Here is a 17,930-nt window from a genome sequence, read left to right as displayed (position 1 = left end):
CTGTTGCAAAAATAGTTTTCGAAAATTTTTACTGAGGTTGACTATTTTCTCGAAGACTATTCCATTTTCCAAAACTGGACCATCATCTTGGACCCAAAAAGGAAAATTTTCAGTGCTTGCTGCCTGACTCGCATGGTTTTCAAATCAAAAATCGAACAAGTACGTTAATCCGACTCTCATTTTGATCAAAATTGTTTTAATAGAAAGCAAAAACAAAGAATGGTTAAAATGATGAACTAGGGGCACAGTTGAGCCAGACGTTCTGTCTTTCCCCCGTCATCGACGTACTTGCCAGAAGAGCGCTCTACCCATCAGAAGAAATGGCCGTGAGCTAACGGCATTGGGCATGAATCCGCAACTTCCTATTCATCCATCAATCACCCCGGAGAGGGATGAAAAATGAGAGAATGAAGAATAGAGAGGTGTAAGTTGAGAGAAAAGTGAGGAAAAGGGTTTTTGAGAAAAAAAATCCGAGCTCGAGAGCCGAGTGATGTGAGAATCACAAATCAGAAAGGGTGGGAAACAATGCCTAGAGAAACTGGCTCCTCGTGATCTGAGGTCCCCCGTCTTCGTCAGCGGGTCTATATGTCGTGTCTTTGGTTTTGTTTACCTCAACCTGTGTTTTAGGTCTTTTTCGAGCGTGTCTCATTGTGCTAGGTCGTGTACCTATATTTGAGTCTTCCCCACTGTGTTCAGTTGTAGGCTCGATATCCCGGTTTGAAACACCCTCATTCGATTTCAAAAATCATTTACACTCAGCATGCTGTGCCATTCTCTACATTTGAACGTGTTTCGACTCCAACCGGTTCCATCTTTGAGCTCCGTCTTGACAGATTGGGCTGTTTGTTCGGGGTGTGCTATGTGCAGAATGAACCGAATGCTGTGTTATGGGCTGTATGCAGATTAATCCCCAACAGAGTAAGGGCTGTGTGTCCAAGAATCAGGCAGTGGGTTGCTTGGGTTATTTTGCTGTTGGCTGTTTAGTTATCTGATTATTACAAGTGCAAGTGTTCAATTTTCAGATAACCAATTAATTTCATTTACATGGAGGTGTGGCATGATAGAATGCGATGCAATGCATTAGATATGTAAATGTAACACTTTTTAAGCAAAAATCTGTTCATTTCATAGTCTTTTTCAAGTACAAAGTTTCGAAGAAAATAAAATCTGCCTGCGGCAGTACAAGGTAATCTAACTACCAAGGAAAAGAGGAAAAGTACAAGAAAGAAGAAAAATGACAAAAATCTGCATCTGTGTCGAGCATTCCAAGGGCCGTCAGTCTGTCCTGGTCCTCTTCCTGGACGAGGGTCCAGGGGCATCATCAGCATCATCGTCAGAGCCCGAGCTAGAACCGCCTCCGGTCTCCTCCTCCGATGACTCGGACTCCGCCTCTGCCTCCGCCTCTGACTCCTCGTCATCATCATCATCCGAGACTGGAGCTCGCGAGCTGCTCCCAACGCGCCCCGCCTTGGAGCGGGGGAATACTCTACCCTCCTCATCTCTCCCTCGAACGGGGATGGAAGGTCCACCTGAAGCACCTCCTGCCATAGGAATCTGGAAAGGAGGCTGAAAAAGCACACAAAAGGGAAATGCATCAGTATACTGTAGACAGTTTATCAGTGCAGAATACAATGCAGAGTCCAGTGTATGAATACCGTGAGCAGTCTATCAGTGCAGAATGCAATGCAGAGTATGGTGTATGAATGCCGTGAGCAGTTTATCAGTGCAGAATGCAGTATATGAGTACAGTATGAAAATGCCGTGAGCAGTTTATCAGTGTAGGGTACAGTGCAAAATGCAGTGTATGCAGTGTATCAGATGCTGTGAGATCAGTGTATCGGGTGTTGTGCCGTGCATCAGACTATATGAAGCAATGTATGAATGGTTTGAGGCCAGTGTCAGAAGAACATACCGGTATGCTGTAGAGGGCTAGGAGGTCAAATGTCCGTTGAAGCATCCCCATCATCGAGGCATTCATCGCCAACGACTGACGGGTATACCCAGAAGAAGCCTGCAAAAGTGTCAGATGCATTAGTATTCTGTGGAATACCAAGTAAACTGAAATAGAATGACATAACTATACAAAATGCAGCAATACATACCGGAGGTAAGTCGGGGACATCGATGAACTCGTGACCAGTTGGTGGAGGGGCAAAGGGGATCTGGTAGGTCGCCCCACCCTGCCCCTGGAAAGTCAGTACAGCAGGCAGGGCGGGCCAGCCAGTCCCCCGTCCTCCCTGCACTCCGCCCCTGCCACGGACTCGGGCCCTCCTCACAACCCCTACTCCAACTCCCGCTCTGGCCCCAGCCGCCGATGCCACAGGCCTGGCCCCCTCCGCTCGACGGTCGCTCAGAGGTCGCATCAGGTACGTCTGCACGTACTCCCGATAGTCTCCGGTGCCTCTGAAGCCGGCCTCCTCCCAGCCAATGGTGTAGTCATCCATCTGCTCGCTGGTGAGCCTCTCGGTCTCCCTCATATCCGCAGGAGGGTGAACCGGGACTATCTGCTCAGGTAACCCCAGGGTCTGGCGTAGGAAACGCTTCCCCAGGTACCAAGCCCGACAGACCGGGCCCTCAAGCAAGATTCAGAAATGCGAGGTCTCCTTCGCACCAGCGAACCGATCCCGCATCGCCGCCGGCAAGGGAGCCCACGGCCGCCATGTGATCTGAAAGTGACAGACAGTTTGTTATCTACTGTCTTGGAAATATATAGTGGAAAAGCGAAGTTTAAATGAACTGTAAGTAAAAAATACCTCGGCAGGGGTAATGGTATCGAAGTATCGGCGGAAGAAGCCGAATGTCTCCCGTGGTCGCCGGGTGCATCCCCCGTCGAAGCGACTCGAAAACGGGACGGCCAGAGGAGTCTCCGCAACTGGCACAGGAGCGAGCCTAGGGAAGTAGGCGTAAACCCACAACTGCAAGATAAATACCAGTGCATTTATCAGTTGAAGCAGAATGCAGAATAAAGCAGAAATGGCAGAGCCGTGTGTTGTGCAGTGTACAGTGTACAGTGTACAGTGTGAGCCGTGTGCAGTCAGTGTAAAGCAGAATGTATGTGTGTGCCGTGTGTACAGTATACAGCAAGTGTAAAGCAGACTACAGTGTGTGCAGTGTACAGAGTACAGAAAGTACGAGACAGAAATGAAAAAGCGGAGAAGTGTACCTCCCAAGCCCGCCAGTAGCCTCCGAGTAGCTGGCCGCTGCCGCGCGAAGCCGAGCTCATGTACCCGTAGAGAGTGGACAGAGCGGCGCCACCCCAGTCATAATGCAGGATGTCCCGGACGTCCACCAGTGCGCTGAGAAGACAGAGAGGCACGGTGTTCGCCCGATCGGCGAAGATGGTAGTCCCGAACAGGAACATGAGGAAGCCGCGAGCATACCTCTCCACGTCCTCCTGGGTCATCTGCGCCTCCTCCTCCAACACGGGCTAAACCCGAAACTGTACCTCGAACCAGGAGTACCGCACGAAGCCTGGACGAGCAAGAGGTGGGGCCTCCCCCAGTAGATGGACCTGAGCGGCGGTCCACTTGTCCATGTCGATGTCGAAAGGGATCGGATCCCCCCTACCCCGATGCCAGTGAGCATCGAGAAATCGTAAGGGGTCATCGTCATGTCCCCTGCAGTAGAAAAGTGAAAAGAATCCGTGGTGTCCCACCACCTCTCAGCCAAAGCGGCAAGGAGAGGCCTGCATGTGGAGAGCCTGAAGAGTCCTCGGCAGAAGGCGCCAAAACCCACTCGATCCACGATGCGTCGGACTGCGTCAGGGAGCTCATCGTACCACTCCCGAGCGCCAGTATTCCCATACCCGCGAATGGTATGGGAACCCTCCTGTAAATAGAAAATAACAATTGCAAGACAACATTCAAAATGCAACTTTGAAAAAGCAGATGAAGCATGTGTGCAAGTTTGTCAGACTCAGGCAAATACCGGGTGTCGGTGTGCTTACAGTGAACAACGTGTGATGTGTCAGCGTGTTTGGGTGTTTCAGAACAGATATAGCATTGTGTGCAAATTTAACAGATTCAGACAAATACCGGGTACCGGTGTATTTGCAGTGAAATACAGTGTGCGCCGTGTGTTTGAGTGATCCGGGGTTAGTGCAGTGTGTGTGCATGTGCCAGTCTCAAGCAGATATCAGTTGTATGTATGTTTATAGTCAACTACAGTCTACGGTATATCAAATTCAAGCAGTTAAAGAGTACAATTAACTATGACAGTTTTGTATCCTACATTGCGGAAAATAAAGCAGAAGAAAGAGAATTACCTCGAAAGTGCCGAATGAAAGGTGGGAGGTAAGCTCGCGCAGTAGTAGCTCAGGTGCCACGTGCCTCTCGAAGCTCCGGAACTGACGCAGGCCGTCGGGGGGCAGAACATGGATCGCCGGTCGGTAGGTCGCCGGGTCGAACGGGCGCTCGCTCAACGGTAGGAGCTCGACCTCGGGATCCATCTCGTGGTCTGGGGGAGTCCCGCCACGTGGAATGTCGTCCGCCATGTCAAGAGTAATGAGAAAATGGCCGGAGGAAGGAAAACCGGGCCGGAATACGAAGAGTCAACCGAAAAGTCAACTCCCGAGAGGGTCGGAAATGGCCGGAATGGCTGGAATGTGAAAAGGCACAAAAATGAAGAGGGAAGCAAGGGGAACAAACTCCGAAAAGGCGGGAACGCCAAACGAGGCACCGAAACAAAAATGTGATCGGTTGAAAATGTCCGAAACGCGAAGAAAATCGCGAATCCGACGACGAAACGGGCGTAGAACGCAAAGAAACAGGCGAAAAATGAGAGAAAAACACTCTAGAGAGAGAGGGTTAGAGTTTTCGGCGGAAGAGGAGTGAGCAAATAGGGTTTGAAACCCTATTTTAAAACACCCGAAGTGAAAAGTCGAATCTGCCCCGACTCAGCAACTGTTTGCCGGTCGGCAATATTTTGTGCCGGCCGGCAGTATTTTGTGCCGATGGAGTTATTTTTCAGCCGGTGGACAGCCGGTAGCCTCCCCTTCCGGCCGATGGTGTTCCCACAGCCTTGTTTAGGCCATATGAGAAGTTTTTGGTCTTCATAGCTCAAGAAAGTGCAAGAAAGTGCATCTCCGACGCTCAACCGGCCTTCGTTTTGACCTCGGACTGCGGCTTCCGTGCGTGACACTCCAATTCATACAAGGTGTATCCTTTTCGTATCCTTTTGGCTTGTACAAGGTCCAAAGTTGCCCCATGTGTATCGCATATCAATCGGCGCACTGTTGTGCATTTCAAACCGTCGCACTGTTTTGTGCATTTCAAACCGTCGCACTGTTTTGTGCATTTCAAATCGGCGCACTGTTTTGTGCATTTCAAATCATCGCACTGTTTTGTGCATTTCAAACCGTCGCACTGTTTTGTGCATTTCAAATCGGCGTACTGTTTTGTGCATTTCAAATCGTCGCACTGTTTTGTGCATTTCAAACCGTCGCACTGTTTTGTGCAATTCGAATCATTGCACTGTTTTGTGCATTTCAATCGCACTGTTTTGTGCATTGCATTCCATCGCACTGTTTTGTGCATTGTGTTTCAATCGCGCTGTTTTGCGCATCGCACTGTTTTGTGCAGTTTATCATTCGCGCTATTTTGCGCATCGCACTATTTTGTGCATCGTATTTCAATTGCACTGTCTTGTGCACTCACGTTGTCTAACGCATCGCGCGGTTCTGCGCATCTTATTGCATTGTGCATCGCATTCCATTCGTGCTATTTTGCGCATCACACCGTCCTGTAATACCACGGTCTGGCGAGACCTTAAACACGCATGGTCTGGCGAGACCTTAAACACGCACGGTCTAGGAGACCCTAAATCCTCTGGAGGTGCAAATCCTTCGGTGTTTGTCGTGCCTGAACGACTGTTGATAAGTTGCATCATACGCCATCTTAAGCCGCGTGTTGTCACGCATTCCATGCAACATGCATTTCATACGTCATTTGCATTTCAAAAAAACAAACAAAAACAAAAAAAACATGCATTGTCATGCATACATTTTGCATCCCGGTCTAGGAGACCCTAAATCCTCTGAAGGTGCAATTCCTTTGGTGTTTGTCGTGCCCGAACGATTTTCGGTGGTCTGGTAAAGCCACCCGCCTATGTTTGCGGTGAGTTCCTAGAAGACCAACTGGGACGGTGGAAACTAGAGTTCGAACGACTTATGCCTAGAACGCAAAGGTTCGGCAGTTCCGAGACTAAAGTCTGGTTTAAATACCCAGGGGTGTACCCTCGGCTTGAAATCTGTATGGAAGCCCCATAAATTGAGGCAGCATGTCTGCACCTCAGTTCTGGATACTGAACCAACCTAGTATATCGCCCTGTTGGTAAGATAGGGAAAACTGCAATCATAGTCATTGCATCATAGTGCATTGTCATGCATTTCCATCTATAGCTTGCATGCATCCATTGCATTTTTCCCAGTAGTCGCATCGCACTGCATTGTCATGCATTTTTGTAAACATCCATTCCATTGCATATTTGTAGATATTGCATTGTAGCCTGCATGCATTCATTGCATCGCCTTCCGCCTATAGCCTGCGCCTTTCCAGGTTGAGCTTGGTCCGGTATGTGCCCTTACTTTTCATGTTAAAACACAGTTCTGCATGTGTATCGCGCCGATTCCACGCTGATATGTTGGTTGAGGGTTGCGGCACCTTTTCTGTGTTACACATGGCTCGTATGTGTACATGCCTTTCCTAGGCAAGATTTGGCTTGGCTTGCGTGCCATATCCATTGTATCCATATCCATTCCATTGCATATTTGTACATATTGCATTGTAGCCTGCATGCATTCATTGCATCGCCTTCCGCCTATGGCTTGCGCCTTTCTAGGTTGAGCTTGGTTCGGTATGTGCCCCTACTTTTCATGTTAAAACACAGTTCTGCATGTGTATCGCGCCGATTCCACGCTGACATGTTGGTTGAGGGTTGCGGCACCTTTTCTGTGTTACACATGGCCTGTATGCGTACATACCTTTCCTAGGCAAGATTTGGTTTGGCCTGCGTGCCATATCCATTGCCATCTTCCTAGCATATCCATATATATTACATTGTAGTGTAATTTTTGCATCCGGCATTAGGATCGTAGTCCTTTCTCCAGCGGGTCGTTTCCCCACTTATGTCAATTCCACCCAATACTTGTTCTTGTGTCTGTCTACAATGCTCATAGTTCAGTTGACCGTTCTATGGTAGACAGACTTGTTATCTCCATCAATCTATTTGACATAGGTATGGTTTCGAACCGCTCGTGATTGGATCGTGATTCAATTGCTTTGCATGTAGCTTGCATTGTTTTAATTACATTGCATCTTCATTTGCATTGTTTATACATTGTTTTGTATATATTGCATATCGTTTTGCATCCGTTTTGCATCCATTTTGCATTGTCATGCATGTTGCTAACGATATTGTACCTGTTAAGTTTGTTTTCTTTTCAGGCACGATATTGTATGTACGGTTCATTTGAGGCTGGTGCAACCAGATGAGCCGCACAGGTATTGTACCTCCCGAGTGAGACGTATTGAGAATTGCCTAATTCTCTTACATCCTTTCTGCATTGTAGTGTAGTTCGGTGTATGCTAGCTTAAAACTGTCGCATGTTTGCTTCGTTACAGCTTTCTTTGCATGATCATAAGTTATGCTCGGCTTCGTGCATTGTCTTGCATTTTGCCCCTGCCTTCGGGCGCATACCTTGTTTGCCTTGCATGTTTGTCTAAGTCTTCGGCCTTGTCAAAAATGGGTCGTCTCTGGGCTTTGACATTCACTCCCGTCATTGTTATGACTTTCGAGTTCTGTCAAAGAGGGGCAACTGTAGACACCCCATTTTTGACCGTCCTCAAGACTTGGACGTCACCGTTTGAACACTCGATGATCATCCATGTTTGTGTTCGTTTGGAGTTCCTGGAGGTCTCGGCTCGCGCGCCTTGCCTCAGGATCTCCGAACTTGACTGTTTAGTGTCTAGTTTCACACCAAACACTTGTGTTTTGCCTTTGAGAGGCAGGGTAGGGCTTGTAGACCATCCCCACCCACCACCGGCAGTGGCTAGAGGCCACCGGCTGGTTTTTGCTGCCACCGACAATGTATATTGCCGGCCGGCACTATTTGTTGCCGGTCAGCACTATTTAGTGCCGGTCGGCACTCTTTTTGGCCAAGATGGCATTTTTGGGCGGCCGATTACTGTGCATCTGCTTTTGCAGATATTTTAAGACAGCTGTCTTGCTTTTGCTCCCCTCCATACACGTGTATGGATGGATCTCCCTCTTATGAAGCTTGTCTTGTAAGCTTTACAAGACAAGAAGTGCCATATAGAGAGAGGTGGGTCTCTTGGCTTGAAAGAGGGTTAGACACTTGAGATATTTTGAGAGCTTAGACAGCCATTGTTAGGGTTTGAGTTCTAGGGTTAGGGTTAGATACACATCCTATCTCTCTTTCCCTCTCTTTTGTGCTCTTGTGTGTGTTTTAGTCCATACTATTGCACACAAACACCTAGTGTTTCACCTTCCTCTTGGAACTGAGGTTCTAAGGGACTGATTTTGAGGTTTTGAAGCTGATTTCAAGCCAAGGAGGGCCATTGGAGCATCTTTGTTGAAGAAGTCTTCAAGGGTAAGAACCTTACCCCTTTTTACCCCATTTTTGCATTGTATTTCTACCTATCTTAAATTCGTTTTTGAGCTTAGTGTATAATACAAAAAAGTTCTGTTTTTAAGCCCTCTTGGTTGTTTGTTAAGAGTGTTTTGTGGTTTGGGTAAGTTTGAATACCCTTAGGCCTTGAAAGGCCTCGTTTTGTGCCCTTTTGTGTGAACTCCGGGATTTTGGTGTTGGGGTCTCTTCACCACTGAAATCTTGAGGGATTTCAGTGGTGAAGGTGATGCCTTGAAGTCCCAGGAAGGAGAGGGCCACCCCCTCTCCTTGTTGTCCTTGAAAAGGGCATGTTTTGGCCTCTTGAGAGAGCATTATGTTTGAGGGTGTATTGACCATGACTTGGCTGCTTTTTATGCTTAATATGTCATGTTATGCCTCTGTTTTTACTTGGTTTTGGTACTCCATGCATGCTTAGCATAGTTGCCATGTAATGCCTTGTTATGCCTTAACATGTCTTAGGTTGTGTGCCTTTGTTTCTAGCATGTTTTAGGCTTACATTTGTGAAGATTTTGTGCTTATCTTGACATGTTTTAGGTCTGTCCATAAGTGTTTGGGTTGATTTTGGCATGCTTGGTATAGCTCCTTTGTATTTGGGCTTGTTGGCCTTGAGCATATGAATGTATAGCATGACATCTTTGCATTGATTTGGTGATTTGGAATCATCCACCATGTCATTTTAGTCCTATTTGCATGCCTATATGTTTACCTTGGATGCATCTTTAATGCCTCATAAGCTTGTGTAGCAATGCTCCTTGTTTTGGCACTTGTGCATGCCTCTAAATTTGAGCCACTTAGATGCCATCTAAGTAGTCCTTTAGCCTTGTTTTAACATGCTAAAAACCTGTTTTTAGTTGCTTAATGCATGCCATGTTTGTTGTGATAAACATGCTTCAAAGCTTCATGACTTGCCTCAAGTACTTGGACCATGCTTGCATGCATTTGCTTGTCTTGTTTAAACATGATTTGGCATCATTTTATGACATGATTTTTAATGCTTATGTTGCATGTTAATTGTCCATGATTACCCCCTTTCAAATGTGCTTGAGGGTTGTTCAATTTGTGCCTAAGTGTTGGCCTTTCAACATGTGTATGTGTGCATGTGTATTTGGTCCCTCATTGTAGCACTTTGGCCCTTGTTTTAGGCCCTATTGGAGCTGCCTAAACCATGCTTAAGACCACCCTTTCATTGGTTAGCATTACCTCATGTTTGCTTGCATGCTTGCATAAGTGTATCGCCATGCCATGTTGCATCCTTAGCTTGCATGCCTAGGTTGCATTGCATTTTGCATGCATGCTTTGTTCCTTGACTTAGTGATAGGAATTGGGCCTTGTTTGGTTTGATTTGGTTTGCATGCATTTGAAATCAAAGTTGCATACTTGATTCCTTGGGCCATCATGCATGGAAATGCGTGATTGGTGGTCCGAGAATCGAGGCACATGCCCCTTTGAGTCATTATCATGATAAGGGACATGGTTGGTGCATATATGCCTTGAATTGTGCTGCCATGCTTTGCCTTGCCCTCTGTTGCTGTCATTTGCAGATTCTGCAGGAACACTCTGCCGACCGGCAGTGTAAGGTGCCGGCCGGCAACAATTCCTCTGCCGACAGCTTCATTTTGTGCCGATGGCCACACACCACTGCCGGTGGTAATTCCACTCAGCCGGTGGCACTCCCCAGTGTCCAGGGATGCAGTCCTGAGGTTTTGACAGCCTCCAGAGGAGTGAAGGAAGGAAAACAGAGGCAGCCTATGCATGGCGGCGCGTTTCCCGAGGCGTCTTTCCTATTTTCTTAGTGTTAGTTAATTTGCTTAGTTGATTAGGCAATTTGTAATTATTAATTAGCTTGCGTAGTTAATTAATTTGTAATATTTATTTGGTCCCTCCGAGTGAGGGTAAATATGTAATAAGTGTGCGTGAGTGTGTGTATGTCTTCCAACCTCACGTCTTCCTTCCCTTTTATTTACCTGCTTATGATGGTAGACTAGGGCATATTTAAATTAGCATAACAGTATGATAGCATGCGTGCATCCATGCATTTGTATCGCATGCATTAGGCTCGGTACATCACGCTAACTGCATTTGTACTTCAATTCAAAAATTGAATATGTGATAGTTGATCGCATTTCATATGCCATGCTTAGGTTAGCCGAGCCTATCTAATTGCATCCTGTATGTGTTGCATTAGGCAATTTAACATGAACTAGGACACGCATGTTTGCTAACTAGTTTACTGTTTTGGCACGGAGTACAATGTAAGTATTTTCGCTTTAGCATCTCGCATGCGTGTGAATGTTAACATGACAGTATGCTTGCCATGCGGCTAAATGCTTATGTGAGATTAAATTGTTTGAATGCCTGTGGGTGAAGGTTGGATTGTTTGAGTTGGAAAAACTCATTGAAATCCGTGTTTTTAGCCTACTTGCGAGTAGCAAATTCCAAAGCGCTTTTCAAAACAAACGGATATGCGATGCTTATTTCCAAATTAGGCAATCTAGTCTATACATGTTTGTTGCGCGCATAACATAGTACTTCTAGGCTAATAATTGGAATAAGAACACGTAAAGTTTTCAAAATCGGATATCATGGTTAGTAGAGGCCGGTCTTCGGACCGGGCGAAAGGGGGTGCTCATAGCTGACCTTCCCCGATCGTACCCAAGCTCCCGAGCCGAGAAAACTCCGGTGATGACGGACATGTGGCCTTCAGTACCGAGTCAGGGTTTCCTAAATTTCCCCATTAAAAAATATTTAGGTGGCGACTCTGTATCTGGCAAAGCAGTCCATGTTTGGCACTACTTTTCAAAAATCTGTTTCTCAAAACGATTTGCCGGATTTGGACTCTTTGGTTCAGATTAAGAACCGTGACAATTTGAGAGTCCGAGCTGTAGTGACCCCACAAATGAACAGAACGGGACTCACCCTCCCGGGGCGTTCGGGGACGTCTACAAATGGGAGACTCAGAAATTGCTTCAAGTGTGGAATGGCTTGAATTTATCTGTGTATTCAATGAGTTTGGGTAAATACATATACATTGTGATGCTTCAATTTGATATAAGAATTTTGGGATTATTTTACTATTTCACCACAATTTGGTTCATTAATTAATATGGAACTTTTCATGGATGGAGCTTGTAGCTTGTTGATTAAATGAATATTAACTGACCTTATTCTCAATGGTTTTGGAAAATTATGCACAATTGGAAACCAATTTTCTATTCAAGTAGTGCATTTGAATCACTCCCAAGTGTGCTCAAACTCAAACAGATACAAAGTGTGATCAAACTACTTGAGAGAGAGAGAGAGAGGGAGAGAGAGAGAATGTGATCTAACTAGAAAAACTATAGTTCAATGTCCATCTAAGTGTCTGTCTTGGTTTGTTTAGATGTGAATGCAAAGGTTAACTTACAGAATTGAGGCTTGCCATTTTCAAGGATACGCTATAGTGATAAATTTTTCATTATTGTTTTTTCTTAATATGAATAGTTCAATATATGCATCATCAGAAAAGAAGTAATATCAACCTTACTGGTGATTTTAGGTGCTTGGAGGAACAACTAAAAGGAAGAAATTGCTCTCACCAAAGGGCATGGATGTACGCCCAATGATGGAAGTTGTAAAAGGTGCAGCCTTTGACATTTTGCAGGTAAATGATATCTTATTCTTCAAATGTTGTCCTCTAGTTCTAGAAACAAGATGATACTTCAACTTCTTTGTCTGCAATTAACCTATATACTTATAATGTTGTTTTATTAAGACGGCCAGTGGTTGTCCTGCATCTTTAAGGCCTGGTCGTTGGTTAGACTTGTATAGCGGCACAGGATCTGTTGGTATTGAGGCTCTCAGCTGGGGATGTTCTGAGGTACTATGATTAATTTAGTAAACTAGCAGTGATTTTTTAATTAAATTTTTGGATAGTTTGATGTTTGAGAAAAATTAATTAACAATTTTGGACTATTTGATGAAGGAGAAAAAGCATTCTAAAAGTTAGGATGTGATAGTTACTATTACTAGGTAGGAAGGGGTTGAGAGTTACAAGATTGGAAAGGCATTATTAGAAAAGTAAAAAGCATGATAGCTTTCACATCAACTCAGGTGTATGATTTATATAAATAAAATAGATAACTGTTTATAGCGTTGGTAACGATGTTTGGCTGATTGGCTAGCTGGTAAATTAATGCTGAACTTATATAGGATGGAGTAGCTTCATGATATAGTTGAAAAGATGCGTTTGACTTGAGTTTTGGCAATGAGATTTTTTGATGAGTTGTTTGGTTTTAGTTTCTTTTGCTGTTTTGATTTCATGTTTCTCTTATTGGTTTGCACTGAAATACAGGCTGTGCATACTGTCAGGTGCATTTTATCGAGATGGATCCTTGGGTTGTTTCAGATGTTCTACGACCAAATTTAGAATGGACTAGTTTTCTTGATGTTTCTGTCATACATACAGCCCATGTCGAAAGGTTCTTACAACAGGCTGAGCAGTTTGTAGGTATGTGATTTCTTCTTCTTTGCTCTCTTTCTCTCTCTCTTTGTGATTTCTGGCCATTTGCAAACAATCATTTCTAATTGTTGTGTAGTTGCCAAAAGTACTATTCTAGGTTGTCAGTTCAATTATTACCTTAACTCCTATGTTCTGACTATTGAGAGGAATATATTTTTATCTACTACAACCAATAGAAGTACTATTGCTTGCCAGTATTATAGATTGAATTTATTTTTAGTATATCATTTCTTATTCTCATGTGTTTGCATGTCTTTGTGTATGCTCTTTTATGCATGTTTTGTGTGTTTGTATATGAGATCCATGCATGGTTGTCTTCTGATAGTTTTCCTTTCATTTTCTATCTTTACTAAGAATGATTGCATTGTCTTTGACGAAAGGGCAAAAGATAATGATCACAATTTACCCACCATGACATTTATCACTCGTGATTATCGCTTCCTTACACCAAGCCCTGTACACCATTTTCTATTAATTTGTTCTTGTCTTTCTGTGATTTGAAGACTGAAGTCTATATTCTTATAGAGACGTTGCAACTTATGAATTGTTTTTGTGTTAGAAAAGATGGGCCATTTGATTATATTAGTGTGACACCTCCATATACTGAAGTGGATTATGGGGTACTGATGGATCAAGTTTCAAAATCATCTGTAGTTGGAGAGGATACCTTTATAGTAAGTTGGTGTTTTTCCCGTCGCTGCAAAATTCATTTTTATGTGTATAGTTTTCATCGAAGTTTCTTCCGAAACTTCCAAATTTTGTGTTCTATGTAGTAGAGTATCCTTTAAGAACATGCATGTTGGATTCATGTGGATGCCTCATAAAGGTACTTCCTATGACCATTTGTTTTTCTGTTGGCATTTAATTTATAAATGAAGATAAATGGCTGCTCTTCTGACTTATTACTTCTTTTACATCTTTAAATAAATGTTTAAATCTAAAGATTTAGACTAGGCATCAGAAAATGAAGAGCAGTTGTAATTTGCATAGATTGAATTGATTCTTTGTGTATGGATTAGTAGCCTTCTTTAAATATCAATTTGGTTTATTTGTTGTTCCTAGCAGAGTGGAACACATTGCTATCATGTAAGCAAAAACAATTGTAGTTTCTGATATGGTGTATTATTTTGTTCTTTAGGTTGAGCCAGATTACAATTGAGATTTGAGTGCATAATTTGTTCTTTATTATTATGTACAGATTTCTGACCGACGGTTTGGCCGGACACACTTAGCAATATATGGGCCCAAGTGGGCACAGAAAAAGAGAAAGTTGGAGAAGTCCGTTTGGGCATTAGCAAGAAAGGGTATTAATTCAAACATTTTTTTGTTTGAATTAATACCAAAGAAACATACCATCACCAGAAGATCAGGTATAAAATGTATCTTTACATTTTAAGCTAAAATGTATCTTTGCATTCTTTGCATTTTAAGCTAAGAGACTTGTGGGAGAAGATGGGACTCAAATTGGGTTCCCGGATTGGGAGTTAAAGCCGGATTTCACTTTAGGCAAACTAATTCCTTAAGAAACTTGAATTCGAGGTGTTGATGCCCCAAAATCCGTTAAGAAACTTGAATTCGAGGTGTTGACGCCCCAAAATCACCAAACGGAGTCGGATTGGCACGAAATTTGGCACACACGACCGCCTAGGCACGAAAGACTTGTGGGAGAAGACGGGACTCCAATCGGGCTCCCGGTTTGAAAGTTAGAGCCGTATTTCGGTCTAGGCAAACTAGTTCATTAAGAAACTTGAATTCGAGGTATTGACGCCCTAAAATCACCAAACGGCGTCAGTTTAGTATGAAACTTGGCACACACGACCGCCTAGGAACGAGAGACTTGTGGGAGAAGACGGGACTCCAATCGGATTCCCGGTTTGGGAGTTAGAGCCGGATTTCGGTCTAGGCAAACTAGTTCCTTAAGAAACTTGAATTCGAGGTGTTGGCGCCCCAAAATCACCAAACGATGTCGGTTTAGCACGAAACTTGGCACACACGACCGCCTAGGCATGAGAGACTTGTGGGAGAAGACAGGACTCCGATCGGGTTCCCGGTTTGGGAGTTAGAGCCGAATTTCGATCTAGGCAAACTAGTTCCTTAAGAAACTTGAATTCGAGGTGTTGACGCCCCAAAATCACCAAACGGCATCGGTTTAGCACGAAACTTGGCACACACAATTTCCTAGGCACGGGAGACATGTGGGAGAAGACAGGACTCCAATCGGGTTCCCGGTTTGGGAGTTAGAGTCGGATTTCGGTCTAGGCAAACTAGTTCCTTAAGAAACTTGAATTCGAGATGTTGACGCCCCAAAATCACCAAACGGCGTCGGTTTAGCACGAAACTTGGCACACACGAAAGCCTAGGCACGAGAGAGTTGTAGGAGAAGACGGGACTCGAATCGGGTTCCCGGATTGGAAGTTTGAGCCGGATTTCACTTTAGGCAAACTAGTTCCTTAAGAAACTTGAATTCGAGGTGTTAACCTCTCAAAATCACCAAACGACGTCGGTTTAACGTGAAACTTGGCACATACGACCGCCTAGGCACGAGAGACTTGTGAGAGAAGACGGGGCTCAAATCGGGTTCCCGGTTTGGGAGTTAGAGCCGGATTTCGGTCTAGGCAAACTAATTCCTTAAGAAACTTGAATTCGAGGTGTTGACGCCCCAAAATCATCAAATGGCGTCGGTTTGACATGGAACTTGGCACACACGACCGCCTAGGCACGAGAGACTTGTGGGAGAAGATGGGACTCCAATCGGGTTCCCGGTTTGGGAGTTAGAGCCGGATTTCGGTCTAGGCAAACTAGTTCCTTAAGAAACTTGAATTTGAGGTGTTGGCCCCCCAAAACCACCAAACGACTTCGGTTTAGCACGAAACTTGGCACACACGACCGCTTAGGCACGATAGACTTGTGGGAGAAGACGGGACTCCAATCGAGTTTCCAGTTTGGGAGTTTGGGCCGGATTTCTGTTTGGCCAAAATTATTTACTAAACTATCTTTGTAATTATATAGTAGTTAATTTTTTATGTTTTTCTATAATTAAAATATTAACACAATTATATTGTCATTAATTATTTTTATTTTGTTATTTTCAGATATTTCCTGAGTAGCAGTTTGCTTCTTGTGGAATACAGGCGTGTAAAGATTATGACCAACTTTTGTTTTTGTAACCCATGGAAGAATCATGACGAAAACTTTTGTTTTTGATTTACGTTATTTAGATTTATGAACAACATTATGTATGTATTATGCAACATTATGTAATGGGATAATTTTGCTGATATATTGTTATGAATGGAAGAATATTTTAATTATGGATGAATTTTTATTTATATACTGGACTTTTTATATTATTATGTAATTATTGATTTTTTTTAGTTATTTTTCATTTAATACAGGTTATTTTCATATTTTTAACAATTTTATTACAGTTTTTTTTTTTTTTGAGACAGCACCACACACACCGTCTCAAAAAGAAAATAGAACCAGGGTTTTTTGCGACGGCAATAATGCTGTCGCAAAAGATAAGGGAATTGGTTGAAAAGGAAGACCTTTAGTGACGTTGTTATTTGCCGTCGCCAATAGTACTTTAGCAACGGCATCAGGTGCTATCTCAAATAACCCTTTAGCGACGGTATTTTTGTCGTCGCAAATAACCTTTTTAGCGATGGCAAAACAGTGCCATCTCAAAAAAACTCAGATTTTCACGTGTTAATGCCGACATAATTTTTTCGTCGCGAAAAGGCATTTTTACCGTCGCAAAAAAAAGTCGACGGCGTTATGCCGTCGCTAAAACCCTTTTGCAACCCCCTTTGTTGCGACCCCCCACTTGCCGTCGCAAAAAAGTAATTTTTTTGTAGTATCATTTTGGATGTGTAATGATTCATTTGTCTGCCTCATTGTAGTGTTACATTTGGGAAGTTACGTTGGAGTGTTATGTTTGGAAAAATTTCCACTAAAGAATTTGTTAGTGTTACGTTGGAGTGTTACGTTTGCGAAAAGTATATTAAGGAATTTTTTAGTATGTTACGTTGGAGTGTTAGAGTGTTACGTTTGCAAAAAGTACACTAAAGAGTTTTTTTTTTTTTTGAGTGTTACGTTTGGAAAAGTGCATTAAGGAGTTTTTTAGTGTTGGAGTGTTACGTTTAAGAAAGTACACTAAGGAGTTTTTTAGGGTATTACGTTAGAGTGTTAGAGTGTTACGTTTGCGAAAAATACACTAAGGAGTTTTTTAGTATTAGAGTGTTAGAGCGTTGCATTTGGGAAAGTACATTAAGGAGTTTTTTTAGTATTGTAGTGTTACCTTAGAGTGTTACATTTAAGAAAAGTATGTCGAAATATTACATTGGAGTGTTACGTTTGGAAAAAGCACACTAAGGAGTATTTTTTGGAGTATTACATTTAAGTGTTATGTTTGAGTAACTACTAGGCTCCGGAAGGATATCTACCATGGATTCCAAATGAGGAGATTGGATTCTGGTGGTGAAGCAAAGAGGAAAGCAGGAAGCGGGGAGAAAAGTAGATAGTGCAGTAGTCTTGTCATGACCCGAACTCGTCTCTATAGATTAAGGTCATAACCGACCAGTAATCATCAGATTACCTACGTCCTTAAACAAGTTTAAACGTATCTTAATTATACATAAGGGCCAAAGTGGAAGCAGACTTTAAAAATTTTGTCCAATGAGTTGTGCTTACATGGCATATCAAAAACATTCCTCATATACTTGATAATGACTCACACCACATATTAATAGTTAACATTTTGTACACCCAGGATTATTCAAACAT

General features: G+C 43.4%; 1 protein-coding gene across 1 annotated transcript; it reads left to right on the top strand.

The window, feature by feature from the left end:
• Positions 1 to 11,592: 11,592 nt before the first annotated feature.
• Positions 11,593 to 17,668, top strand: LOC114263701 (uncharacterized). The gene is made up of 8 exons (XM_082889633.1): positions 11,593 to 11,643; positions 12,183 to 12,287; positions 12,399 to 12,503; positions 12,995 to 13,133; positions 13,710 to 13,823; positions 13,919 to 13,971; positions 14,344 to 14,423; positions 17,572 to 17,668. Exons 1-8 carry the CDS (start codon positions 11,593 to 11,595, stop codon positions 17,666 to 17,668), a joined length of 744 nt encoding a protein of 247 aa, XP_082745759.1.
• Positions 17,669 to 17,930: the final 262 nt, after the last annotated feature.

The sequence above is a fragment of the Camellia sinensis genome, chromosome 9 (genome assembly GCF_055761805.1).
Source record: "Camellia sinensis isolate YWXY chromosome 9, ASM5576180v1, whole genome shotgun sequence".
NCBI classification, from domain to species: Eukaryota; Viridiplantae; Streptophyta; class Magnoliopsida; order Ericales; family Theaceae; genus Camellia; species Camellia sinensis.
Note: the sequence above shows the minus strand (reverse complement) of the source record. Positions and strands in the feature narration are given on the sequence as shown.

Coding starts and splice junctions, on each gene's coding strand:
- LOC114263701 (XM_082889633.1), top strand. CDS start 11,593: ATGGGAGACTCAGAAATTGCTTCAAGTGTGGAATGGCTTGAATTTATC. Junction 11,644..12,182: donor AATGGCTTGAATTTATCTGT/GTATTCAATGAG, acceptor TGGTGATTTTAG/GTGCTTGGAGGAACAACTAA. Junction 13,134..13,709: donor ACAGGCTGAGCAGTTTGTAG/GTATGTGATTTC, acceptor GTGTTAGAAAAG/ATGGGCCATTTGATTATATT.